Source organism: Giraffa tippelskirchi, chromosome 1 (genome assembly GCF_054371585.1).
Source record: "Giraffa tippelskirchi isolate mGirTip1 chromosome 1, T2T-mGirTip1v1.2.pri, whole genome shotgun sequence".
NCBI lineage: Eukaryota > Metazoa > Chordata > Mammalia > Artiodactyla > Giraffidae > Giraffa > Giraffa tippelskirchi.
Genome location: NC_137275.1, coordinates 170,684,426 through 170,712,070, shown reverse-complemented (window position 1 = coordinate 170,712,070; position 27,645 = coordinate 170,684,426). Strand labels below are relative to the sequence as shown.

At 41.4% G+C, this 27,645-nt stretch overlaps 1 protein-coding gene across 2 annotated transcripts; it reads left to right on the top strand.

Annotated features, from left to right (window-relative positions):
• Window positions 1-5,812: 5,812 nt before the first annotated feature.
• Window positions 5,813-26,403, top strand: RFK (riboflavin kinase). 2 transcript variants are annotated; one of them, XR_014058434.1, is made up of 5 exons: window positions 5,813-6,256; window positions 7,188-7,339; window positions 9,442-9,544; window positions 21,710-22,034; window positions 24,168-26,403. XR_014058434.1 is itself a non-coding variant. In XM_081505865.1 (4 exons), the coding sequence occupies exons 1-4, from the start codon at window positions 6,175-6,177 to the stop codon at window positions 10,435-10,437; spliced, it is 468 nt and encodes a 155-aa protein (XP_081361991.1). In that variant the 5' UTR covers window positions 5,813-6,174; the 3' UTR covers window positions 10,438-12,421. The 2 variants fall into 2 exon arrangements, 1 of the variants encoding a protein (XP_081361991.1); XM_081505865.1 differs by lacking the exons at window positions 21,710-22,034; window positions 24,168-26,403 and adding an exon at window positions 10,307-12,421.
• The last annotated feature ends 1,242 nt before the right edge of the window (window positions 26,404-27,645 follow it).

Here is a 27,645-nt window from a genome sequence, read left to right as displayed (position 1 = left end):
CGGCCACATGGACTGTAGCTCACCAGACTCCTCTGTCCATGAAATTCTCCAGGCAAGAATACTGGAGTGGGTTGCCATTCCCTTCTCCAGGGGATCTTCCCTACCCAGGGATCGAACTGGGTCTCCTGCATTGCAGACAGATTCTTTACCGTCCAAGCACCAGAGAAGCTATATAGCAAATAAAGAGTCTATGGCTTTTTTTGGCTGAGTTCTTGCCAGGTAAGGAGCCTTCTTCCTGTTGAGCTCTGCTATCCTCCCAGAGACAGAGAGCTCCCCCTTATGGTCTTCCAAATCTATTTGAGGTTTCTGTTTAATTTTTTATATTTCTAAGTTTTGCAATTCTGAATGAAGCTACTATAAGCATATAAACAAAAATGTGCAGGGTTTGTGTGGATATAAGTTTTCAACTCATTGGATAAATACCAAAACTGTTGGATCATACAGGAAGAATATGTTCACCTTTGTAAGAAACTGCCAAACTGTCTTCCAAAGTGGCTGTACAGTTTTGCACTCCCAGCAGCAATGAATGAAAGTTCCTGAAGTTCCACAACCTTGTCAGCATTTAGTATTGTTTGTGTTTGGGATTTTAGCCATTATAATAGGTAGTGGTATCTCGTTGTTTTAATTTGTAAATTCGTTAATGACATATGATGTTGCATGTCTTCATATATGTACTTGACATCTTTATACATTCTTTGGTGAGGTGTCTGTTCAGACTATTTGTCCATTTTTTAAAACTGGGTTGTTTGTTTTCTTATTGTTGAGTTTTAAGAGTTATTTAAATTCATTTTTTTTATTGTTTATTGTTTAATTATGGTGGGTCCTCTCTTTTTTCTTCACAAATCTCCCTAGTTCTGCTTCCCCTTGATTCCCAACTGTGCTCTTTCTTCCTGTTGAAAGTAAACTCAAGAGCAGAGAAGTATGCTGTTTGCCTACTGGCAGAGGAAATGATGCTGCCAGTGCAGCTCATAGGGCAAATCTAAAAGCATATTTCTAATATTTCTTTGGTTAAAAGTTTGGAGCTTCATAAAGATACATAGACACACACACTCTAGATTTATATCTGAAAATGCTGTAGCATATTTTTATAGTCAAAGGAGTGGGACAAGCAATAAATCCATTAAGTCAGGGGTCCCCAACCTCAGTGATCTAATGCCTGATGATCTGAGGTGGAACTTATGTAATGACAATAGAAATAAAGTGCACAGTAAGTGTAATGTGCTTGAATCATCCTGAAACCATCCCCCTATCCCTGGTCTGTGGAAAATGTTTCTTCCACAAAACCAGTCCCTGGTGCCAAAAAGGTTGGGGATCACTGCTTTAGGCTACAGAATCATCACCAGAATTGTTTCAAACATATTCTTTGGCCACTGAAGTGGGGTGGGGGTGTGTCTCTGACTAGACTAGTCTATAAAGTACTTGAGGGGCATCCTTAGAGATAAAACCCAGATGGTAAATTGAAGAGGACCCTTGGAAGGCTATTTTATTCTGTAGTACCAGGGAGCCATTGAGGGCTATTGAGTAGCAGTGGAAAAGAGTCAGGTTTTTGCTTTTCATATCCTGTGCTGATAACACAATATTTAGGCATAGTAATTGACATGTCAACACAGTTTAAAAAATTGGAGCCCAAATGCCTCATCTTAGAAATTCTCCAAGTCTCCCTTTCCCTCTTTTTAAATTGGGGTTAATGCTTTTACTCCAAAGCTGATATGAGGGTTACGTGAAATACTGTCTGAAGTACTTATTATGCATTTCATTCTTAAGACCACTTCTCCTCATTTATCCCAACTCATTTAATTATTTTACTTCATTTAATTGTCACACTTCCTGTAATGTTGAAGGAGTAGGACCCATCATATATGCTTTCTCGGGCTCTGATCTCTAGGTTTTTCTTTTTTTTTTAATTTTTTTATTTTTAATTGAAGGATAATTGCCTTACTACATTGTGCTGGTTTCTACCATACATCAACATGAACCAGCCATAGGCATATACATGTCCCCTCCCTCCTGAACTTCTCTCCCAACTTCCATCCCATCCTATCACTCTAATAATCACAGAGCCCCAGTTTGAGTTTCCGGAGTCATACAGTAAATTCCCACTGGCTATCTATTTTACATACGGTAATGTATCTATTTCCATTCTACTCTCTCCACTTGTCCCACCCTGTCCTTCCTCCACTGTGTCCACAAATCTGTTCTCTATGTCTGTGTCCCCATTGCTGCCCTGCAGATAGGCTCATCAGTACCATCTTTCTAGATTCCATATATGTGTGCTAATATACCATATTTGTTTTCCTCTTTCTGACTTACTGTATTCTGTATACTAGGCTCTAGGTTAACCTACCTCATTAGAACTGACTCAAATGCATTCTTTTATGGTTGAGTAAAAATATCAGTAACCTCAGATATGCAGATGACACAACTCTTATGGCAGAAAGTGAAGAGGAACTAAAGAGCCTCTTGATGAAGGTGAAAGAGGAGAGCGAAAAAGTTGGCTTAAAGCTCAACATTCAGAAAACTAAGATCATGGCATCTGGTCCCATCACTTCATGGCAAATAGATGGGGAAACAGTGGAAACAGTGTCAGACTTTATTTTTCTGGGCTCCAAAAATCGCTGCAGATGGTGATTGCAGCCATGAAATTAAAAGACACTTACTCCTTGGAAAGAAAGTTATGACCAACCTAGATAGCATATTGAAAAGCAGAGACATTACTTTGTCAACAAAGGTCCATCTAGTTAAGGCTATGGTTTTTCCAGTGGTCATGTATGGAAGTGAGAGTTGGACTATAAAGAAAGCTGAGCGCCGAAGAACTGACGCTTTTGAACTGTGGTGTTGGAGAAGACTCTTGAAAGTCCCTTGGACTGTAAGGAGATCCAACCAGCCCATCCTAAAGGAAATTAGTCCTGAATATTCATTGGAAGGACTGATGCTAAAGCTGAAACTCCAATACTTTGGCCACCTGATGCGAAGAGCTGACTCATTTGAAAAGACCCTGATGCTGGGAAAGATTGAGGGCAGGAGGAGAAGAGGACGACAGAGGATGAGGTGGTTGGATGGCATCACTGACTCAATGGACATGGGTTTGGGTAAACTCCGGGAGTTGGTGAAGGACAGGGAGGCCTGGCATGCTGCGGTTCATGGGATCACAAAGAGTCAGACACGACTGAGCAACTGAACTGAACTGAATATTCCATTGTATATATGTACCACTCATATTTATCCATTCATCTGTTGATGGACATCTAGGTTGCCTCCAGGTCCTAGCTATTGTAAATAGTGCTGCAATGAACATTGGGCTACATGTGTCTTTTTCAATTATGGTTTTCTCAGGTTACATGCCCAGTAATGGAATTGTTGGGGCATATGGTAGTTTTATTCCTAGTTTTTAAAGGAATCTCCGTACTGTCTTCCATAGTGGATTTATCAATTTACATTCCCACCAACAGTGCAGGAGGATTCCCTTTTCTCCATACCCTCTCCAGCATTTATTGTTTGCAGGTGTTTTGGTGATGGCCATTTTGACCAACATGAGGTTATATTTCACTGTAGCTTTGACTTGCATTTCTCCGATAATGAGCGATGTTGAGTATCTTTTCATGTGTTTATTAGCCATTTGTATGTCTTCTTTGGAGAAATGTCTGCTTAGGTCTTCTGCCCACTTTTGATTGGGTTATTTGTTTTTCTGGTATTGAGTTGCATGAGTTGCTTGTATATCTAGGCTTTTCTTATTTAGTATATCACTGATAAAGATGCTCCTGCCATTGTTGCTATTAGGTCAGGCAATTTGTTAAGTGCAGTGCATACATTATCTCACTTAAACCCCACAAAATTATTAATATTCCCATTTAGTTGATAAGAACACTGAGACTCAGACAGAGTATTTTGCCCAAAGTCACCCAGCAATTAAATGAGGCAGGGCCTGCATTCAAACCCTGGCTTATCTAGCTCTAGCTCCTATGCACTTCACCATTAACTGCACAAAAGGCCTTTTATGTGCAGGCTTCTCCCTCTAGCAGCTTTCCAAGCACTTTATCAGGACTTCATTGGCCTATTTACAGCATAGAATGCTATGTTATCAGGCTTCCCAATAGGTCTCCCCCACTAAACTGAGTCTTCTGAGGGCCAAGTCTTTGTCTCAGACACCTTTGTTCCCCAAGCACCCTGTACTTGTTCACCCAAGCTTGGTGAACAGTGGGCTCATTAATTCATTCCTTCTGCAGATACTTACAAAGTGTTTGCTATGAACCAGGTGCTATGCAGGAAGAGGAGAAGGGGACAACAGAGGACGAGACGTTTGAATGGCATTACTGACTCAATGGACGTGAGTTTAAGCAAACTCCGGGAGATGATAAAGGACAGGGAAGCCTAGCATGCTGCAGTCCACAGAGTCACAAAGAGTCAGACACAACTGAGTGACTGAACAACAACAAAGGTGCTATGCTAGTGTTAGGTAAATAAAACAGTGATACCAACAAAGACCCCTTTGGTACTGTCAACTTAAAAAACATTCACAACCTAAAACTTGAGTTATGTTTTGTTTGGTGGGAATTTTTAGGACTTCAAGCCCAGAAGGCAGCATCTCAAGTAACCCTGAGAGAACTGCTCTGTGGAAGCGAGGGGTGGGGGAGTCAAGGTTATACAGAAATTTTGCAACAAAGGGCAGTTACTCCAAAGGTCAAAAGATTATTGTTAATTAAGGAAAACCAGGTATTTCAAGTTCATAAATTCAGTGCTTTTCTATGTATGAGACTATGCAAGAGTCTGGGCTCACTGAAATCATTCCTTTGATAAACACTTCAACTATCTGGGGCCAACATGGTATAGTTTCACATCCTGCATTTGGTCAGCGCTCACCAGTGGGTACTGGCTACAGTCTGATGGTTACTAGGTGGCAGGTATTCTTTCCTTCCAGAGTCCCCTCAGGGCTCACCAGCTCACTTTGGAGGGCTATAATCTCTGATGACGTGACACACTTAACTGATTTGGCGGGCGATAGCCCATTTCTCAGTACCAATATAGGGAGAAGATAATTGGAACACTGGGTAAGCACTATCAGTTACATACATGTAAGGTAAAATGAAAATGACTATAAAGTTTGGACAGAATTTCACACACGTTTGTAGAGAAAAGTAGAACAGAAAAATTAAAACTTCGATCTCAAGAACAAGAGGATGTGTCTTGTGAGCAACCCAGAAACTATTTCCAGAATTGCATTTCGGTAGAGATCAATTCTTGTATCAAGCTTTTAAACTTCCTCAGAGATACCAGGAGATAAAGAGGGAGAGTGGGTAGACAGCCCTATCCCTCATCAAAAACTGCATCGCTGTAACCTTCCGCTAGTCTCTGGGATTGCAGGTTTACAGATCAGGGCACGCTCCCTGGAGCTTACATGCTAATATAACTTCAGACCGTGGACAAGTGGTCTAGAGAAGAGGATCACTTCCGGTAGGTAGTCGTGAAAACCTCAATGAAGAGGTGATTTCCGAGTTGAAATCTTTGAGGTTTATTAAATGTTTAAAGAGCAACTGATTGATGAATGAAGAGCAGTCTAGCAGTTGTCAAGGCGCTAAAGAAAGTTTCTCTTTGGCGTCAAATCATAATGAAAAGGAAAAAGGGGGAAGAAACACTCTGGAGTGTCCGAGAATAGTGCTTTTCACAGCCCTCAGGCTGAAAAAAACGCATCTCCGCCTCAGTTCCCAACGCCAGGGATACACCTGAGGAGGGGCAAAGCAGCGACTCCCCAGCTACAGCTAGGGGCGGGGCTACGGCTGGGGGCGGGGCTACGGAAGCCGAAAGGGCGCGCTCAGCCGGGGCAGTGTGCGCAGGCCCGGGGCACTCGGTGGGCTGGGGTGCCTCCCGAGCCGGTCCGCCCCCGCCGCGCTCCCCGCCCATGCCCGCACTTACTTCCGCGGTCGCCGGCTTCCCGGAGCCCAGACGCATCCTCTGAGTCGTCTGGCACCTTTTGTTGGGTCAGCGGGCGTGAGGATCTCGCGGCGGCGTGTAGTCCCCACCGCTCGTCCGTTGTGCGCGCGTCCGCTCGCCCGCTGGGCGGGCCGGCCGAGCTCCCTCACGTGTCCCCCGGCTGGTCCGGGGAGTCCGGGCACCGCCTCCACGGCGGCCCCGCCAGACGCGCGGTCGGGGCCGCAGCCCGAACCTGGAGCGGACGGCGTCATGAGGAACCTGCCGTATTTCTGCCGCGGCCAAGTGGTGCGGGGCTTCGGCCGCGGCTCCAAGCAGTTGGGCATCCCTACAGGTGAGCGCGGGGAGCGCGGAGTCCCCCCACCCACCCTTGGCTGGGTCACGTGGGAGCGGAGCGGGGACGTCAGCCGGGGGAGCTCCAAGCTGGGTCGTGGGACTACTGGCAGAAATGACACTTTCCTCCGCCCCGGTCCCCCTTTGTTGAGGCAGAAGACCTTTGGTCGGGCTGATGGAGCACGTTCTTGCTCGTGGCTCAGAGTTCACCCGGCTTGTGGGGTGGTGACCTCAGAAAGCTGAAGCTGAGTTTCGGGATCCCCCTTTCCCGCCTCCCAGTCCAGCTGTGATCAAGCCGCCTAGCGTGGCGCCTGTTTTGCCCTTTAGAAAATGTAATGTGGGCCAGATAGGCTAAATTCTTAAGCCAGCAATATGGTTTTCTTTCTTTAAATACGTTAGTAAATTGTGTCCAAATGACGACACAGGCACTTGAATGAGAACCAGGTATCATTTTGGTCTTTCTACATTAGTTTTCGTAGTCAGGACCTGAAGATATGCTTAATCACCCTTAAAAGTACATTCCTGGGCTGCCTTTAGAACTGTTAATGTAGTCTTTGAGCTTGGGGCCTAGGCATGTGTATTTCAAATAATAAGAATCTTTTCAAGAGATTCTGAGCCTGTTTAAGAAAGACCAGGGCTAAAAATCCAGCTGTTCATGTATTTGTTTTCTTCTTCTACTGTGAGACTTTACATTTTTTGATACATTTATATAACTAACATGGTACCTTACACACTAATAATCTGGTACTTTTTTCCTAACCAGTTGGTATGAAGAAGAGAAAGAAATCCTAGCCAGAGTATGAAATGATGGTATTAATAGTCTTAGTCAGAGTCCTAGGAATCTTTTGTGATGATTTAGACTAGGCTTGCATGTGACTTTTATAAATATTGAATATGAAACTCTAAACAGCATATTTTCTTCTGTTGTTTAGCTAACTTTCCTGAACAAGTAGTAGATAATCTTCCAGCTGATATATCTACTGGCATTTATTATGGTTGGGCCAGTGTTGGAAATGGAGATGTCCATAAGATGGTGGTGAGCATAGGATGGAACCCATACTACAAGAATACTAAGAAATCCATGGTAAGAATTAAGAATTGTATTTCACTCCATAAATGAGGATGAGATGATGATTTAGAGTAATATGCAGGTAGAACTCATCAGTGGTGATCACAACAGTAATCCAGATTCTAGAATTTTGGCAGTGTATCTGAAGGGTTTAAAGTGAAATATTTAGTTACTATTTGAATGGAATAACTTTTCCATCCTTTCACTTTCAAGCTGTTTGTGTCTTTGGATCTAAAGTGAGTCTCTTAAAAAGAGGGTATAGTTGGATTTTGTATTTTTTAACTATTCTGCTAATCTCATTTTTGGTTGGAGAGTTTAATCCATTTACATTTAAAGTAATTACTAGTAACGAGGGACTTCTGCTGTTTTACTTGTTTTGTTTTCTTATATGCCTTCCAGCTTTTTTGTCCATTGGTTCTTCGATCACTGCTTTGTTTGTTTAGTTGATTTTTTTTTTGTAGTAACATGTTCATTCCTTCTTATTTCATTCTGTTTATTTTCTATAGATATTTTCTTTGTGGTTACCATGGGGACTGCATTTAACATCCTTAAGTTATAAAAATCCATTTTGAATTTATACCAAATTGGTAGTATACCAAAACTCACAGATTACATCATTGTGTACCCAATAGCATAGATTAATAAATTTTATAAATTATGAAGAAAATAGAAAGTGGAATCACAAACCAAAACTACAATAATTAAATTTTATAACTGCCCATGTAGTTATCTTTATTAGAAATAAAAGTGAAATAAAGTTGAGTTTGCCACAGTTAATGTAGGTCATTTACCCTTTAATTATTGCTCACTCTGTTAGGGCTTCCCAGGAGGCACAGTGGTAAAGAATCTGCCTGCAGTGCAGGATACCCGGGTTCAATCCCTGAGTTGGGAAGATTCCCTGGAGAAGGAAATGGCAACCCACTCCAGTATTCTTGCCTGGATAATCCCTTGGACAGAGGAGAATGGCAGGCTACAGTCCATGGGGTCTCAGGGAGTCGGACATGACTTCAGCTACTGAGCAGGCATGCACCCTGTTAAGGTAGAACTGCTTACTCTATGAATGGTGCTTTCTGATAAAATTGCAGAATGATGCTTTTTCTCATCTTTTAACCCCCTTTGAGGGTATACATATTCTCCTGTTCTTACCATCAAATTTACACAGCTTAAGTGCTTAATCTTCTAGATATGGCTGAATCTTTTGGTCATCTAAATTTCATTCTCTTTGAAGGGTTTATAGAAATCTGTCACAGTTGGAAAGCTAGCTGAAAAAGTACTGGTGTAAGCAGTAGAGGTGGTCTAGGACTACTTAACGTTATGCTCAATGGTCCTCTTATTTTTCAGGATTAAGGGTGTGTTGGCGTAGATAAAGAAAAGAATTGATGAAAGAACACAAAATATTTTTCTGTGGAGTGAGGGAGGAAATGAAAGGGAGGGGAGGCTATCCCATGACTAATTTTTTCTTATTTAGCTACTCAGATAACAGAACTGTTATTATAGAGCTAGTTAAGGAGTGCCTTCCGTAGTTAGGAGAAACTCAGTTTTCCATTGGTAGGAGGTTCATTTTAGAATTTTTCTTTTTCCTTTTCTTTGCTGATAACAGATGTACATGATGTACCTGTTGAAGTCTTTATTTACTCCTTTTTTAAAAAATGGGATTGTCTGTCTTACTGACTGAAAGAAGTTCTCAATATATTCTGGATCCAATTCTTTTGTTGGAACTACGTATGACAAATGTCTGTTGTGTTGCTTTTTTTTTTTATTTTTTAATTTGATTAACGGAATGGTGTCTTTTGAGGAAGAGTTTCTTTGCTCATTGCCTCTTTGGTGTATTTGCTCAGTTTTTTCACCTTAATAAGAGTCTTAATTATTTTTTTGCTTGTTAACTTTTTCTAAAAACAGCAAATCACACCGGATTTGTGGGATAGCATCTACCTTCCTCAGTTATAATGTTTACCTGTAAGGTCAGGGTCAAGAACAGGAACAATGGAAGAGTTTAGGAAAAACTGCACTTATATTTTAACCTGTCTTTAAAAATTTAAGGAAGGTTGATTGTTTCATTTCAGTGATCCCACCATAAAAATAAAGATATATTCAATTTTAACATCTTTTAACTGTAGGAAACTCATATCATGCATACTTTCAAAGAGGACTTCTATGGGGAAATCCTCAAAGTGGCCATCGTTGGCTACCTCAGACCAGAAAAGAACTTTGATTCTTTAGGTAAGTTCTTTTTTAGATCTTCTTAGATATTGCTGCAGCTCCTTTTACTGCTTCTCCTAATAATAATCATGGCAGGACAGATTGTATTTGAGCATATAATATGCCAGGCCCTGTTTTAAGAGCCTTACATGAATCAACTCACTTTATCCCCACAACGACCACATGAAGTATTATTTAGTCTATTTTGCAGGTGAGGAAATTGTTAGAGAGGTTAAGTAGTTTGCCTGGGGTAACATAGTAAGTGATGCAGCCTAGATTCAAACTGACTTTCTCTCTCCAACAGTATGAAGTTAGTGAAGTATATTTCCTTTTGTATTTTAAGAACAAGTAAGAATTAATATTGTGAATAATGGGTGATTAGCAGTACTTGAAGTGTAAGAAACAGTAAATCAGAATATTTAAACTAATTGGTGCCGAGTATCTTATTGTAGTGTGATAGTTTTAATTCTAATGTAGAGTTTCTTTTACAAGTGTAAATACTGAAGAGAATTGATAGTGTTTGTTTCTTTCATTTAGTATATGACTTGTACCTTTTTGCTAATGCCTTTCTCTAAGTAATTGCAAGATGATTAGGGACATCTTTTATGTACCATTGACTTTTACTTAAGTCTAGAAGAAAGGATGAAACAAACATTACTGGGCATCTACCCTGTGCCAGGGACACTGCCAGCTTCTGAGATTTAAGGAGAAGCTGAACAAAGGAGTAGTAAAAAGCACAGCAGCAGTTTTTCATTATCTTTACCTGGTATAATCTCTCCGCAGAGTCACTTATTTCAGCAATTCAGGGTGATATCGAAGAAGCTAAGAAACGACTAGATTTACCAGAACATTTGAAACTCAAAGAAGATAAATTCTTCCAGGTTCCTAAAAGCAAGATAATGAATGGCCACTGATGGAAAAATCATCTTATTTATTCATTCACTTTTTCCTAATATTTTACTGCTCATAATTCTGCAGTCTTATCTTGGTTATATTTAAAAAAACAAACATTTTCCTACAGCTGTGAATTAGTTTAAACAATGCAATGTAGTCACCGTATTATGTCCCAACTGTTCAATTAAACCCATCATGTCACAGTACTAAAAAAGTTTATTTTAAAAAAATCAAGATTTTTATGTAATATGTTGATTAAAATATACCACTAGAAAGGTCTTAAGTGTCTTATAATGGAAATGAAATATGTATAAATATGGGTAACAGGCAGGCCATTAGTTTGAGATGAGAACAGTAATTCTCATGGTAAAATTCTAGCACGCATGTAGTTGTATAGCATGCTCTGCTGATCAGAAAGCTTATAAAAGTAACTGTATTAAGCAGAGGTTTGACAGTTTATTATAAACCTAAGGGGAAAATCCAGACTTCACATTTTTTATATTTTGTGCATTTATGTATTATTAAAGACATGAAGACTGGTGAAATTTCATTTTAATTAGTCATTTCCTTTAAGGCCTCAAATCATTGTACTGTGTTCCATTTTTCGTTGCAGCTGCCTCAGTTCTAATTGGTCTAGACTCCTTGCCTTTTATTTGTTTGTTTTTCTTTTAAAACAGTAAAATGAGTGTTTTTCATATCTCTAGGTCTCATTTTTGTGTTGTATAGCACTTCTCTCTTTTTAAGAGTAGATATTCTTCAACATTTTTCTTTAACCTTTGTTTCCTGTAAACAATGGTCAACATCGGTTTTTCATTTACAAAATGTAGAGTTTCATCTGCATCTGTATCTGCCATTCCACCTCTTCACTATATGAACAGTGGTGAAGTTGCATATCTCTTGCATTTAAGAAAAAACACCCCAAAACTTCATCTTTAGGTTTTCTCAAAGTTTAAATGAACACACAGCAGTTCATTTGTATATACCAGTTTCCTAACGTAAGATACTTATTTCCCCCCGCCAGAGAAAAATACTTATTTAAGAGCCAACTAAACTATAAAGTAGAAAGTTACTTATTTTTAATGTGATTATATGTTCCTGAGCAAATACGAACTGTTGTAGTTGTGTGCACACAATGTAATTTAAGGCTATAGAGTGTTTATGGTTGGGGGGAAGGCATAAGTAATCAAGTTTCAGTTAAATAACGTTCATGCTATGCATTTCTTCCTCCTGCTGACTACTGGGAAATGATTCTTAGCCACTCACGACTTCTGTTTATATTGGCAGAACAAAAACAGGTATTTGGGATATTTAGGAAATTGAGACTACAGATTGTTTTGGTTTTTGTAGCACATTGTAATATTGTCCACTTTAACATCAGATTTGGGGAGGGGATTGGAGGCAGAAGTATCTAAATGGTAATTTTAAAGATAACTCATTATAAAATCAATTTCTTCTAATCTGCATAAATGAGAGAACTGATTGGAACAAAGCTGTTTATATAATATTTAGCAAAACATCTAAAGCTAATGTTGGAGAAGGGGGGAAGCATGGGTAAAAGCAGTTGGATTGTTTTTAATTTTGATGTATGAATTTATGGCAAACAATGTAGTCTGTGTCTTTTCCATTTCTTTATAGAAATACTTAGGAGATGTAATTTAATGTTAGAAATCCTATACTTGAAAGAAGCCTTGATTATCAGTGGCTCTCTGAAACACAGTTAAAAACAACATGGAAAGTGTAAAAACATTTGTGTTTGAATAGCTTGCTGCTGGTTATGTCTTCATTAAGTGTGAAAATTGATATTGTTACCTTACGTCTTGTTAAATAACTTGCTTTTGAAAATCATATAATGTGTGGTTTAGAAGTTAGTTAATAGTGTCTACATTTTTTTAAGTTTTATATTAAGTATTTATACATTATAAGAAATTGCAGTAGGGCCTTTTTCGATTAGTCAGTGTTTTCAGGCCTTGAAATAAATCTTGACCAAGTGATGTTTCTTCTTTTTCTCTGTGTCCGTTTGAATCTTTTGCTTTGTTTGTGTGAATTCCTGATTTGTTGGTTGATGGTTACTGTAAGGTTGTTAGAGGCCCTGAATAGTGAGTTACGGGCAACAGTTACAGGGAGAACCTGGCAAGTAGCAGTGGTTCTACAACCAGAGGCCTTGCCTTTAAGGGGCCCTGTAAGTAGGTCTGGATGCTTCCCTGATGGCTCAGAGGTAAAAAATCTACCTTCAGTGCAGGAGACATGAGTTTGATCCTGGGTTGGGAAGATCCCTTGGAAGAGGAAATGGCAACCCACTCCAGTGTTCTTGCCTAGAAAATCCCGTGGACAGGGGAGCCTGGTGGGCTACCGTCTATGGGGTTGGAAAGTCGGACACGACTGAGCACACACACACTCAAGTAGGTCTGCGTATCTTTCCCTATCTCCTGCTTCAAAACGGTTCTGTAACCCTCATGACTTGCCACCAACCCCTCAGCAGTAATTGGGACTCTTGCCTATCTCTACTATATACAGAAATTCACAGATGCTCTTTCAACACTTCATCACCAGTGCTGTCAATTATGGAGGCTTAAAGGCTTGCAATTAGGGCTGTTAACATGGTTCTGATCAGGGAGATGTAAGCAGTAGTCTCCTTGGAATTTATGAGGACAGCTCCGCTTTCCCTGGTGAAAGTGCTAGCCTTTTCCTGTTCTCCTCTTACCTGGAAAACGGGGGCTGATAGAGGAGAACCAATCTGACCTTCAGGGGCTGAACTAGGAAATAAATCTACCTTGTAGAAAGAGATGCCATCATAAGCAAGAGTTTGCAAAAACAAAGTTACAAAATAAGCTCTACAAAGATGATGGATACAGAGATTATCAGATACTGAACTTGAAATCATTGTTAAAGAAGAGTGTCACAAATGGGGAAATAACAAAGTTCTATAAAAACCAGGCAGATTTAAGAATTGTCAAAATAGAATTTATACTGATGAAAAAATAATTGAAATTTAAAGCTCAGCAGACAGATTAAGTACAGCATAGACACTGAGCTATGAGATCTGAATCTGACTGCTCTCATACATTGTATGTGCACTCCAAATTCACCTCTCATGCTCTTTGTGATGTGGCTGGGACTTAACATTTCTTTGAAGTTGGCTTCCTTTTGGGTCAAGTCATACATGGAGGTTGAGCCCAAGCTTGTGTCACAGGTAACTCAGCCCTGGGACCTACACTCTGCTTACCTCCCCTGTTCCTGAGTATGTATTTGGGATAGACATACATACCTGACATACATACCTAACTGAACGAATCCCCATTTTGGTTCCCTGACCATAACGAGGGCCAAGTAGAAGTTGGAATAGTAAACCAAATCTACTACATCTTGGGAAATTGCCAAGTGCCATCATAAAAAATACAGAAAGATTCAAGGTAAAGTCTCCTATCTTCCAGGGACTTCCTGGTGGTCCAGTGAATAAGACCTTGCGGTACCAATGCAGGGGGCCCTGGTTTGATCCCTGGTCAGTGAACAAAGATCCCACATACTGCAACTAAGCCCAAGTGCCACAACTACCGAGTGTGCATACTGCAACTAGAGAAGCCTGCATGCCACAGTGGAAAAACCCAGTGCAGGCAAGAGGTTCATACCTGTTCAGTCTGTGCAGAAACTTGAAGGGTCTTGGGAAATGATTGTATTATCAAAATTGTCAGGTGATGACCTCAGCTGCAGCTATTGTACAAGATATATAAAACATCTCAACATTTCTAAGAATTGGTGAATGAACACATCACAACATAATGGAGAAAAACCAGTATTTAAAAAATATCACAATGGAGAGCTATGTTGAATGATGGTATGCAACGTACAAAAGTTTATAGGATGTAACATGCTATCAAAATATTACAGCTTTAAATACAAAGAAAAGAAAGATCAATGACCTAAGCTTTGATGTGTTAATGCAGTTCATCCTTGGTTTAAAAAAAAAAGTACCACTCTGTTGATAATGGCTACACATGTGAGGGGAGGGAGTATATGGGGAATTTCTGTTCCTTCCTGTCAATTTTGTTGTAAACCTAAAACTGCTTAAAAAACAGGGAGGGGCCTCAAAAAATTAATGTTCAGGATAGCTGTTTCTGGGAAAACTTTTGTTTCACTTTTATATATGTATATATATTATATATGTGTGTATGTTTGTTGGATTGTGAGGCAAAATGTTATTTTCTAGATCAAAAATTTTGCAGATCACTGTAGTTAAATTATACTGGCAAATAAAAACAACAGATTAACGTAAATCCCTGGTCTGGGAAGATTTCACATTGCTTCAGGGCAACTAAGCCCATGCATGCACCACAGCTACTGAGCTTGTGCATTTGAGCCGGTCCATGCTCTGCAACAAGAGAAGCCACTGCAAAGAGAAGCCTGCACACTGCAACTACAAAGTAGCCCCTATTCATCACAACTAGAGAAAGCCCACATGCAATAAGGAAGACCCATTGCAGCCCCCCAAAAAAGAAAAAAAAAGACCCCAGTGAGCTCTCTCACTGTCTTTCCACTATGTGAGAATATAATGAGAAGTGGACAGTCTGCAAACTGGAAGAGGGTCTCACAAGAGGACTGGACCATACTGGCTCTATGATGTCAGACTTCAGAACTGTGAGAAATAAATTTCTGTTGTCCCTGGGTCATCCAGTCTATGATATTTTGCACAGTAGCCTGAACAAACTAAGCCAGAAACCCTGATGTGAAACAAAGTAGATGAACTCTTCCCTCCCCTCTCCCCTTCTTCCTTTACCTCCTGTTCAGGCTCTCCTCCTCTCCCTCCTCTGTTTTCCCCCTTCTCCTCTTCTATCTCTAATGGAAACAGGTGTGAGCAGTTGAATTGAGAGCAGAGAAGATACAAAGGCATCATCTGTAAAGTATTTGTAATATTTCTCTTTGGAACTAGATATGAAAGCCCCCAGAGCTTCCCTGGTGGCTCAGACTGTAAAGAATCCACCTGCAATGCAGGAGGCCAGTGTTCGATCCCTGGGTCAGGAAGATGCCCTGGAGAAGGGAATGGCTACCCACTCCAGTACTGATGCTTGGAGAATCCCAGGGCCAGAGGAACCTGGCGGGCTACAGTCTAGGGGGTTGCAAGGAGTCAGAGATGACTGAACGACTAAGCAAGCACACATGCACACATGAAATGACCCCTAGGGTATTAGTCTTAATAGAAGTTATTAAGGTTAATGCTCTAAACCAGTACTAGTTACCTGGGTTACTCAGGACAATGCGGAGGGCATAGCTGCCGAGGGGTGTGCAGGAAAGGGGTTGTTGCTAGTCCCTGTACATTTAAGAGTCTTGTGTGCTTACCATTGCTGTGCAGAGTGGAGTCTCATCTTAGGAAGAGGTTAGGTTGTAAACTCAGCAAGCATGGTCAAAAGGCAGATACAGAGGTCAAAAGGACCCCAAAATTTTTTTGGCCACCTGGCTTGCAGGATCTTGGTTCCCCGACTAGTGGAACTTGCAGTGGAAGTGTGGGATCTTAACCACTGGACCATCAGGCAAGTCCCAGAAAACTAAACTTACCTTTAAATTTCTAAAACCTACGTTTTTTGGTTATGCAAACCTAATTAAACTCTTTTGTGTCTCTCTGCATTTTGGCCACAGACTCTTTACTCTGGGATAGTAGAGGTTGAGTTTGAACAGGCCCTGGTGGCTCAGACGGTAAAGATTTCCTCCTGTATTGCGAGAGACCTGGGTTGAGAAGATCCCCTGCACGGCAATCCACTCCTGTGTTCTTGCCTGGAGAATCCCCATGGACAGAGGAGGCTGGGAGGCCACAGTCCATGGGGGTCACAAAGAGTTGGACACAACTGAGCAACTAAGCACATCACCGTTTCATCTTTTTTATTTCCCATAGCAGACAGCCTCATAGTTACTGTCTCAGCTAGGAATCTGTTTGTAAGTAGCAAATGGATTCTGGCTGATTTAGGCTAGAAAGGAATTGACTGGAAGGATGATGGGTAGCTCAGGGAATAGATGGGAAAGCTGGAAACTGGGTGGGAAAAGGGGGCCTCTGAGCAAAGGGGACCTCAAAGTGGAGCCAGAATGACCACAAAGAGCCAGTTCACTGAGGGCAGTGCCACTGCTGCTAAGTAGGGAGGTCACAACTTCGCATCAAACGCCAGCAGATCCATGCCCTCCACACTGCTGCCTGGCCCTGTTGCCCTAGAAACCAATGTTTATATGATTAGGATCAGATAGGCCGAGCTTCGGCCACATGCCCATGTGTTAGCTGCAAAAGGGGCTGGAAAACTGAGTACTGGCTATTTCAGCTTCTCTGAGAGGAACTTTTCTAGCAAGGCTCACACAGTGGGAAATAAATTTCCTAATATATTTATCATATATATATATATATATTTATCAGAAGGGGTTCTGATACTGTGCATGTGTGTGCTTAGTCATGTCCAACTCTTTGAAACCCCATGAACTGTAGCCTGTCAGACTCCTCTGTCCATGGGATTCTCCAGGCAAGAATACTGGAGTGGGTTGCCTTGTCCTTCTCCAGGGATCTTCCTGACCCAGGGATTGAACCTGCATCTCCTGCTTTGGCAGGCAGGTTCTTTACCACCAGCGCCACCTGGGAAGCTTCTGATACTGGGCATTAAAAAAAGAAAAAAAAAGACAAATATCCACTACTATTATCTAATTCTGAAGGAAATGATCTTAGTATATGCCATCCATCCTGTCCTTCAGCCACTCTGAACAGCATTCTTTATATTAAATTAGAATGTTTCAGAGAGACTGATGAAAACTTTTGTTTTATTAAAGGAAGAAAAGGTGATCCACAGTATCTCCCTTTTTATCTTGATTTGCAGGCAGCTAGCTCAGGGCTAGTGTTCAATCACAGTACCTATAATTGCCTAGAACCCTAATTTTCAAAATGTCCTCCAAAGAGCTGCAGAGCTGAGTGGAAGTGCCCTGGGTAATGGGCAAGCCAGGGGACCTCTGCCCCTTCCCACTCTCCTTACTTTAAGGCAGCACTCTCAACTGTCTGGTGGAAACTACGGTTGATTAAAGGCCTCCATTGCTAAGAAATATTTAAACTTCTGCTTGGATGGATTAACCTACTCACACCCGCCTCCCTCAGGGTTCACGTCCTCGATTTCCATGTCAACAATTTCATTTGTATGTGTAAAAGACAGCACTGCAAGCACTTTTCTGGAAGCAGATGGATATAAATCCTACAAGAGTTGCTCCTTCTGGGGCTTCAAGAGTATTCCCTGGTGTGGGTTCTGCCTTGGCTCCATGTAAACAAAATACCTGCTTCTAACTAGGAGTCACACATGGGAATTCCAGGTTAATCTCGAGTCTCTTTTAGGCCTCTCTGAGCCTTCAAAATATTTTCTACCGTTGCCCAGGGAGCTGATTTGCTTACAGATTTGCTTATATTTCAAATGAATTAAAGGCTTCCCATCCATGACAGTATTTCTGTCAAATAAAATGTTTTGTTTTGTTTTTTTTTTCAAATCTATCTCCTGAACCTGACAAAATGTAATACTAATATTCTGAGATTTCCACCATATTTCAAAAACAGAATTTCCCCCAACTTTTCGTCTAACCAGCTAGGCCTGTTCTCTGTTGTTTCTTATTGCTTTGGTTTGAATACTTTTTTGAAGTTTTAGAAGATAGAAGGAAGTGTTATCTTGGATCCTCTGCCCCTTTTGAAAGTTTACTTTCTTCATTTCTCTTGAAACAGTCTTTCAAAGGGATGGCTAATGTGAAATATCACTGCAACAGTTTAACTACACGAAGGAGATCGTGTTCTTTGTAAGAATATGAAGGAGATCATGTTCTTTGTAAGAATATACTTTTACAAGTCAAGCATAGATAACTAAGCACACACTGAACATTCAAAAGAAGAGTAAGGTCCCCATGATCCACTATAGAGATTCAAGATGGGAGTGATTACCTTTTCTCCATCTTATCTATTGCCTGGTGGTAAACTGTAGTGATTGTACCACCAGGAGCTTCAATGTATCTTTACTCACATCACTTCATTGTTCCTCACAAGAAGTCTGAGGCATCCTGCTAGGTGTTATTGTAACTACACTTCAGATGAAGAAACAAAGTCAAAAGTAAACTCACACTCACTTGAACTGTGTTGGCAGAAAATTTCAGAGCTGAATGTGGAACCCAGGTCTTCACCCATTACATGTGGGAGTAAGTCTTAGTAGACTCAGGCTTAGCCTCCCAGTCCTGGAGGAGTTGAGTATATGGGAGTCTGGGAGCTATGGATGGTGGAGTGGTAGGTGAGGACAATCCCCAGGCCCATCAGTTAGCAGCTTTACTTTAAAAAAGTTGTTTTTTAAATTGGAGTATAATTGCCTTACAATGTTATGTCAGTTTCTGCAGTACTGCATCATGAATCAGCTATCATGCTCATACTTAGTCATTCAGTTGTATCTGACTCTTTGTGACTGTTTGGAGCCCACAAAGCTCCTTTGTCCATGGGGTTTTTCAGGCAATAATCCTGGAGTGGGTTGCCATTTCCTCCTCCATGGTATCTTCCCAACCCAGGGGTCCAACCCGCATCTCCTGGGTCTACTGCATTGCAGGCAGATTCTTTACTGCTGAGCTATCGGGGAAGCCCCTGAATCAGCTATATGTATACATCTATCCCCTCCCTCTTAAGCCTCCCTCCTACCTCCACTCCCACCCCACTCCTCTAAGTCGTCACAGAGCACTGAGCTGAGCTCCCTGTGAGTTTGCAGTTTTTGCATGACACGGCAGCTTAGCCTTTGCTTGGCTCTTTCCTCTACTAGCTGGAGTGTTTTAGACACAGGATAGAGCTAGCAATGCTAAGATCAACCTTTTAGTTGAGGTAGTAAAAAGGCAGAAAGTTCACAAACACATAAGTCTTCATTCCATCACATATGGACCCTCCACGGCAAGCTCATGTTCCCTAGTAATCCCCAGACTCTGCTTATCCTGGACGCCAAGCCTCTGATCATTCTCTTCCTTTCCCTCCACTTACCCATAGCCCATCCATCTGTAAAATGATGTGAATATGAAGCCTTTCTTTTCATCCTGCTTTTGGAAGAGCTTGCCAAGGAGAAAATCTCTGTAATAGATGATGCTAAATCCCCCATATTTCAATACTAAATCCTAGGAAATCTAGGCCATGCTAAAAGAATGTGAAACTTTTCTGCCCACCACCTATCTTCTACTTATGGGGGAGTGGAGTTGAAAAGGGGAAGAAGGAACATTCCTTTGGAGATAAATAGCAGTGTACTCTGTCTGTAGTCCCTTCAAGTGTATCCAACGGAGAGCTTGTGGGCCTTCAGTTGGGAAATGGGACAATAAAAATTGCATGAGAAGCTGTAGCTGGATTGGCCTTAGCCAACAGGGCAGAGATAAGGGGGCACTTTCATCCTCAATGGAGGGGAGAGTGTAAGGGGCAAAGGTGCCTGCTTCCCATGGACCAGAAATGCAGATATGGCTGGTTGTTGTGTTCAGTCTCTCAGTCATGTCCGACTCTTTGCGATCCCATGGACTGCAGCACACCAGGCTTCCCTGTACTTCACTGTCTGCCGCAGCTTGCTCAAGCTCATGTCCATTGAGTCGGTGGTGCCATCCAACCATCTCATCCTCTGTTGCTCCTTTCTCCTCCTGCCCTCAGTCTTTCCCAGTATCAGGGTCTTTTCCAATGAGTTGGCTCCTCTTCACCTCAGGCAGCCAAAGTATTGGAGCTTCACTTCAGCATCAGTCCTTCCAGTGAATATTCAGGGTTGATTTCCTTTAGGATTGACTGGTTTGATCTCCTTGCTGTCCAACAGACTCTCAAGAATCTTCTCCAGCACCACAATTCAAAAGCATCAGTTCTTCATAACTCAGCCTTCTTTATGGTCCAACTCTCACATCTGTCCATGACTACTGGAAAAACCATAGCCCTGACAATATGGACCTTTGTCGGCTGGAGCCAAATCTAAACGAGACTCTACGCAAGATGGCAGCCTGGAGCAGTGATGTAACACAGAAGATGAGCAGAGGAAGGATTTCCTTCCTTCCTCAGGCTCAGGCTCCAAGGGACCTAAAAGGGGCTTGGATGCACGACAAACATTGCAGTATATTTGGCCCAATAGAGAAATTTCAGAGAATCCATTTTAAGTATAGCAAGCTCATAGTCAGCCAGGTAATCTTGAATTCTTTTCCCTCACCCAGGGTTTTTTAAGCTATGCATTGTGAAATCAAATTAATTGATGGTAGTAAGCTTCAAAAAAACATTAGAATATGATGGAAAAAAATGTAATTTGGATAAGTATCTTTTCTTGAAACTTTTGCTTCAGTTTTATACAGGTATTGGTATAAAAAATTCTTTTTAATGTGGATCATAGTCAAAAGATGTCCCAAAGCCCCTGTTTTAATTTGCTCTTCTTGTGCTTGGTTCTGGAAGGATTAGGCAGCTGTAGTTTTGGAGATTAGAAACAAGGCCTGTGGAGCCAGTTTCTATTCAAACTTGGGCAAGTTATTTTACCTTTTTTTGATTTAGAGTCTTACCCGTAAAATAAGGATAACAAAAGCGCTTACCTCATTGAGTTATTATGACAAAAGGATTAAACAAGTTGATCCATGAGTAGTGGTTCTCAAAGTACCTGAAAAAGTGTTTACTTGATAAATGCTAATTATTGTAAAGTGGTTATTCCCTCCTCTGGCCAAAGATAACATTGTAACTTTAAGGACACTGCAAACTCTTTCCTAGATTATATGCAGAGAGTCTAGTATTGTTCAGCTAAAGACAATGACTTCTGTGAGCAAAGAAGCCCTCCACAAATATTTATGGAGCAATTACTGCATTTTAGCACTCTGTTGTGCGTTACAGATACAAAGTAGAATAAGACAGTTTTTGAGGAACATACAGTTTCCCAAAGAAATTGCATTTTATTTGACTTGAACTCTATCAGCCCCATGTGGTGCCTGGTATATTTTTGGTCCACAGTAGATATACGTGTGTGTGTGCACTAAGTCACCTCAGTCATGTCCGACTATTTGTCACCCTACGGACCGCAGCCCCATCAGGCTCCTCTGTCTGTGGGATTCTCCAGACATGAATACTGGAGTGGGTTGCCATGCCCTCCTCCAGAGGATCTTCCCCACCCAGGGATCGAACCCATGTCTTTTACAACTCCTGCATTGGCAGGTGGGTTCTTTACCACTAGCGCCTCCTGGGAAGCCCATATGTTGAACATATTCTATGATAGGAATCGTGAACTTTCTATCTCACCCAAATGCAGTAAATAAGGGAGTATCACATCCCTTTATTTTTTCCAGTACTTTCAAGATGTGGAGCAAACAACAGCAGCACTGGAGACTTTTCTGCAGATGCCAAAAACCTACCCTTGAGGAAATATGAGTTTGCTCTCCTAGACATCGTCTGTTGTCTATTTCATTGTGTTTATTGAAAAAAGGTTTTCAGAAAAGAAATGAGAAAGGGAACAGATGAAGCTACATGACAGAGAAGAAATTTACAAATTTCATCTCTCTTTGCCGCTCAGAACAGCTGACAAGTCAGCAGAAAAATAAGAGCTGTTGTAGCCTCCTGAATCATCCGTGCAGTCTCCTACCTCCATTCCAACATTCCCAGCCCTTCAACCAGGTAAACAGAGCTCTGATGTCACAACCCAAGGAAGGTCAGGCTGGGTAACTATGTCCAGCCCTTCTTCCCGCCCTAACTGCCCTTTTGAGCAGGGCAAAGACGTCCACGCAGGTTACACATAAAATTAACAAACTGATAGGGTGGTTTGCTTTTCTTTTTAGCCCAGAGGCAGTGGAAACTAGAAAAAAAGAGAGAGACAGACGGAGGGAGAGGCTGATTTGGGAGACTATTAAGTTCTTCCTGGGGCTTCCTAGGTGACGCTAGTGGTAAAGAACCCACCTGCCAATGCAGGAGACATTAGAGGCACAGGTTCAATCCCTGGGTTGGGAAGATCCCCTGAAGCAGGGCATGGAAACCCACTCCAATATTCTTGCCTGAAGAATCCCCAGGGACAGAGGAGCCTGGCGGGCTAGTTCATGGGGTCGCAGAGTCAGACACGACTGAAGCAACTTAGCACACATGCAAAACCCTCTCTATCTGTTGCCTTGGAAGGAGTATACAGCTGCATCTAGGTGGGGACCAACTCAGAATGTGTGTCTGTTTTTTCTAAAAGGACCGAGAACTACCCTTAAAAATGGCAATGGTAAAAGTTTACACTTTGTTTTGCAGTTTACAAGCTCACAATACACAAAGCACAGCCCCTGACATCATCTCCAAAGACTCAATCAGCATCTCATAGAGCTAAGGTGGAAATGAAGTTATCCTGACTGGACAATCAGTTGTCTTTAGATTTAGCTTTTTATCCTGAAAAGAAATCCTTCCTCTTCCAATATCTTGAACTCTTCCTTAATGTTGTCTTTATAGCTACATGTTTTGTAGATCTTAAAGACCTTCTCATCCCCTTTCCCCAAAGTACCACCTTTGGTATCTAAATACTTGGACCCATTTGCATTAGTGGATGCATTTTGCAAACCTCACATTGCTCTGAATATACTGAAGTCATGTTTAGCTTCATGGCTGTACTACCTGAGCAGATGAACAGGGCCTGATGCTTGCAAGGGCCCCAGGCTTAGTTTCAATGCTCTGCTGCTGCCATCTTGAAATTCTCAATTTTTATTCTGGGTCCCACGACTTACATAGCTGCCTCTGACTGACCCAGGTAGTTTCTCTGAGAAACCACACCCAGATGGTTGGCCTGAGAATATTGTTTTTCTGTTTTATTTTTTGGGTTTCTTTCTTTCTTTTTTAAGTGCACTTGGGGGATAACCCATGGCACCCTGAAATGGAAACAGCAGTCCTAACCACTGGACCACCAGGGAATTCCCCAAGAATATTGTTTGATTTCTCCCAGTTTCCACAGTATAAGTGGCATGCCTGCCTAGGATGGACTACAGGTGAACAGGGGAAATAACTTTGGTATAGCTGCTGCTGCTGCTGCTAAATTGCTTCAGTCGTGCCCGACTCTGTGCCACCCCATAGACGGCAGCCCACCAGGCTCCGCCGTCCTTGGGATTCTCTAGGCAAGAACACTGGAGTGGGTTGCCATTTCCTTCTCCAATGCATGAAAGTGAAAAGTGAAAGTGAAGTCGCTCAGTCGTGTCCGACTTGTAGCGACCCCATGGACTACAGCCTACCAGGCTCCTCCGTCCATGGGATTTTCCAGGCAAGAGTACTGGAGTGGGGTGCCGTTGCCTTCTCCACATTGGTATATCACCTTAGGGTTTACTATAGATTTTCACAAGTCTTATCTCCTTTAATGCTCATATGCAAATGTTAGCAGGCAGGTCTATTTAAGACCTATAGAAATTCACCTACAACGGATGAAATTGATTTGACAGGGAAACAGCAAACAGCTGTTTAAAATTGAAAATCAACAGAAAAACAGGACAGAGACATTATCCACATGTTATACAGCTGTGCTGCAAAGCATGTTGCAAAGGCAGTAAAGGACTCATGGAGTTTGGCCAAAGGGATCATGGGGAATAAAAATTTCAATCCCAGGCCAAAAGAGAGGGAGGGAGAGAGAGAGACATTGTTCTTAGATAATCCTGGAGCATCCAGTCACAAGGATCCCTTCTGATCCCTTAAAGCCCAGCGATAAGTATCACCAAGTCTGGCCTTTGTCAAGTCTATCCTTGCCCAGTCACTTCTTGATTTGCAATTTGATTAGGTTTCTGTGTTCTTTTGTTTCAGGAACAGATCGATACTGAAAATATTTCCAAAGCCATCTTTATAAGGCTGCTGGCCTGAGACCGGGGACTCTGGAACCCAGGCCAACCACCACCTTTTGACAATCTTGCAGCACCCAGATGAGGGTTTTACTTCCACCAAGTTGTCTGACTTGCTGATCTCCTGCCTCTGCCTGTCCTGTTTGCACAGCTCGCTCTCCAACCTGATGTCTGAAGTCCAGCCCACTGCTGACCGGCTGAGTGGAGCGGTGTGATGCCTACGTGTTCATCCTCAGCTCAGCCTTTTGGGGCAAAGGAGGCTTTCCTGAGTTTTCACCTCCGCAGTTCAGATGGGTCTGGTTTCCTGACTTTCTTCTCAGGCCATGTTCCAATCCTATATCTAAGGGTTTTTCTACATGGATTCAAAGTGAAAGTGACCTAGAGAGAGGGTCTAAATTCCTGTTGTCTTTCCTTTTCCAATGTTCTCAGCACATGGCTAAGATCACCTGGGGCTTTGTAGCCAAAACCTTTGAGGTTTTTAAGACTTGGGGAGAAAGGAGGGTTTTATTGTAGAAACATGGCTTCTCTTGGACAGACACGGTATAAATAGAATTTCTAATAAGAAACTCTTCTGCTAGTTGCTTTGTAGAGAGTGGTAAGTTGTGTGAGGAGAAACAGGTTTCATTAGAGGTCAAGCACTTGGCCAGTTATGGAATATGTATATGGCCCTTTAACCAGAACACGTATTACTTCAGTGAAGAATGAGTGTTTCCTCAGTATTTCTCCCCAGAAAGGTTTGTAGATGCATCGACTTGCTTTATCTAACAGTCTCTGTGTTCCAATGGTTTTGTTGTGTTTTTTTCCCCCTGGAATTATGGTACTGCTTTCATTCTCCCTCATTTTGTGGTTATTTGTACATGTATTTGTTTTTCCACCTCAGTATTAAGCTCTTTGGGGACAGATAATGTTTATCTTTGCTTTTTACAGTTCAGCTTGAATAATCCACACAGATTTTTAATTTCAGAAATACACACGAAATGGTAGTATACATGAATTTTTATACCTTGCTTATTATGTGTAACTATTATAGGGTATTTTGTATAGTATTTGTAAACTTAGAGTTCTGTAGTTTTACATTATAAACAACAATGATTTTTTTAATGCTTTGGTTCTGTTTATAATATTTCCTAGCAAGGAATTGGTGAATTCAAATAGAACACACATTGAAATGACTAACATATTTTGTTAAATTGATTTGTAAAAGAATTTTATTGGTTATAGTAAGAGGAATCCTAAAATAACACCTCAAGGCCTCAAGATTTCTCACTCTAATCCCCAGGACCTTGAATACAATGAGATATCATGCCTGTGATTATGTTACTGAAGCCAAAGGGAGGTTCTCCAGGTGGGCCTAATTGAGGAATCACAGGAGCCTTTTAAATGCAAAGTTTTCTCCAGCTGGTAATGAGAGGGATCATCGGATTCAGAGCCTGAGAGGATGTTGGCTTTGAAGGGGCCACACCCTGAGGGCAGGCATAAGCCCAGAGAGTCACCTCTGGGAGCCGAGTGACCTCTGGCCGACAGCCAGAAAAGAAAGCAGGAACCTCAATTCTACAGCCACAAGAAACTGGATTCTGTCAGCAATCTGAGTACCTGGGAAAACAGTTTTTTTCCAGAGCCTCCAGGTAAGAGCCAGCCTGGCTGACACCTTGATTTTTGACCTTGTTAGACTCAGGCAGAGAACCCAGTCAAGCCCACCTGGACTTCTGACTTATAAAATTATAAGATAATAAATAGATGCTAATTTAAAAAATTATTTATTTTTGGCTATGCTGGGTCTTCGCTGCTGCACACAGGTTTTTTTTTTTTTTTTTTTTCAGCTGCAGCCAGTGGGGGCTGTTCTCTAGTTGCAGTGCATGGGCTTCTCATTGTAAAGGCTTCCCTTATTACAAAAAACGGGCTCTAGGGCGCATGGGTTTAGTTGCTCCATAGCAGACGGGATCCTCCTGGACCGGGAATTGAACCCATGTCCTGTGCACTTTTAATCACTGCAAGTGTATTCTTAATCACTGGACCACCAGGAAAGTCCTGAATGTTATCTTAAGATGCTAGATTTGTGGGAGTTTGTGATGCAGGAATAAAAAAATGATATATTGGTATACCCTATACCAAGTTATACATGAAATTGTCCATGTCACTATCACTGGCAGTGGACAGAACTTCAGAATTATATGCTATAATTAAAACAGTTTTTGCTGTGACATTATTGATTAAATTTGCTTTTCTTTGATTGCTGGTGGAAATGAGCATAATAATAACAGTTATACTATCACTATTATTACTATTTTTTTTGTCTTCTGAGAGTATTAGTGAGGGAACTTGTGGGAAAAAAAGACAGAAAATTCTTGATGAGATATTTATTATTAAGAAAAAGAAAAAAAAATCATAGAAAAGATTCTACCCAAAAAAGAGTGGAAGAGTGGAATGCTGAAGCTGTCTTGCCCCAGATTAGAAGCCCAGTTGTTAATTTGTCAGGAGTCTTGTGAATCAGTTAGTAGACACTCAGACACAGCTATTACTAAACAAAAATTAAGTCATAAGACTTTCTACTAAAGCTACATTAAAAACTCGGGTAACAAATAAGCAAACCTGATATCTTCCTAATTATTTTACATTCCACTATTAGCTGTGTTCTTGAGGTTATTGCATCTGATGCATCTGCGTGATAGAAATGCTATATAATGCTTCCCCTCTTTATATTTCTTCCAACTGCACATTAATTGACATCACATTTGAAGCTTGAAATTGGCCACAGGTAGAGTATTTATACCTGGAAACTAGCAAATGCCTTTTCCGAGCCAATGAGATAGCACAGTTTTCCTGAGATGTGATCAGAGGTAGGGCCTTTTTCCTACTGGAAGTGGACTGACAAGTCTGATATTGCAGGCCCTCATCCTCTCAGTGTGAGACTTCCACGGAGGATGGAGCCAATATAGCAAAAGACAGGCAAGAGACGGAGAGCAACCTGTACCTGAAGCCATTGTCTGAGGCCCATTTCCAGGAGTACCTGATTTCACCCCTAGCCCTAGACCTTTTTGATTAAATGAGCCGATAAATTCCTTTTGTATTTAGGCCAGTTTGGGTTGACTTTTCTATCATTTAAAACTAAAAGCCTAAAGGATAACGGCAGAATTGATAGTTAACCCTTAAACAACATTAGGGTTTAATCTGGGTATAATTAATAGTTGGGCCTCCAGATCTGTGGTTCCTCTGCAGCTGGGGTTTCAACCAAACATAGCAGTACTATGTATTTACTGTTGAAAAATATCTGCTTGTAAGTGAGCCCAGGCAATTCAAACCCAGATTGTTCAAGGATCAGCTTATCAGGTCCAGAATCACACTCCAGAACAACAAAGAGCCTTCCTGGATAACAATAACTTAGTCAGAGGGATGATAATGCTCCTGACCTCAATCTGGTTCTGCTCTAGTATTAGTTATAATTC

Bases quoted from the DNA above. Each gene is read 5' to 3' on its own strand.
- RFK (XM_081505865.1), top strand. From the start codon at position 6,175: ATGAGGAACCTGCCGTATTTCTGCCGCGGCCAAGTGGTGCGGGGCTTC. The intron at 6,257-7,187 runs GTGAGCGCGGGG...TCTGTTGTTTAG, and splicing joins GCAGTTGGGCATCCCTACAG to CTAACTTTCCTGAACAAGTA. The intron at 7,340-9,441 runs GTAAGAATTAAG...TTTTAACTGTAG, and splicing joins AGAATACTAAGAAATCCATG to GAAACTCATATCATGCATAC.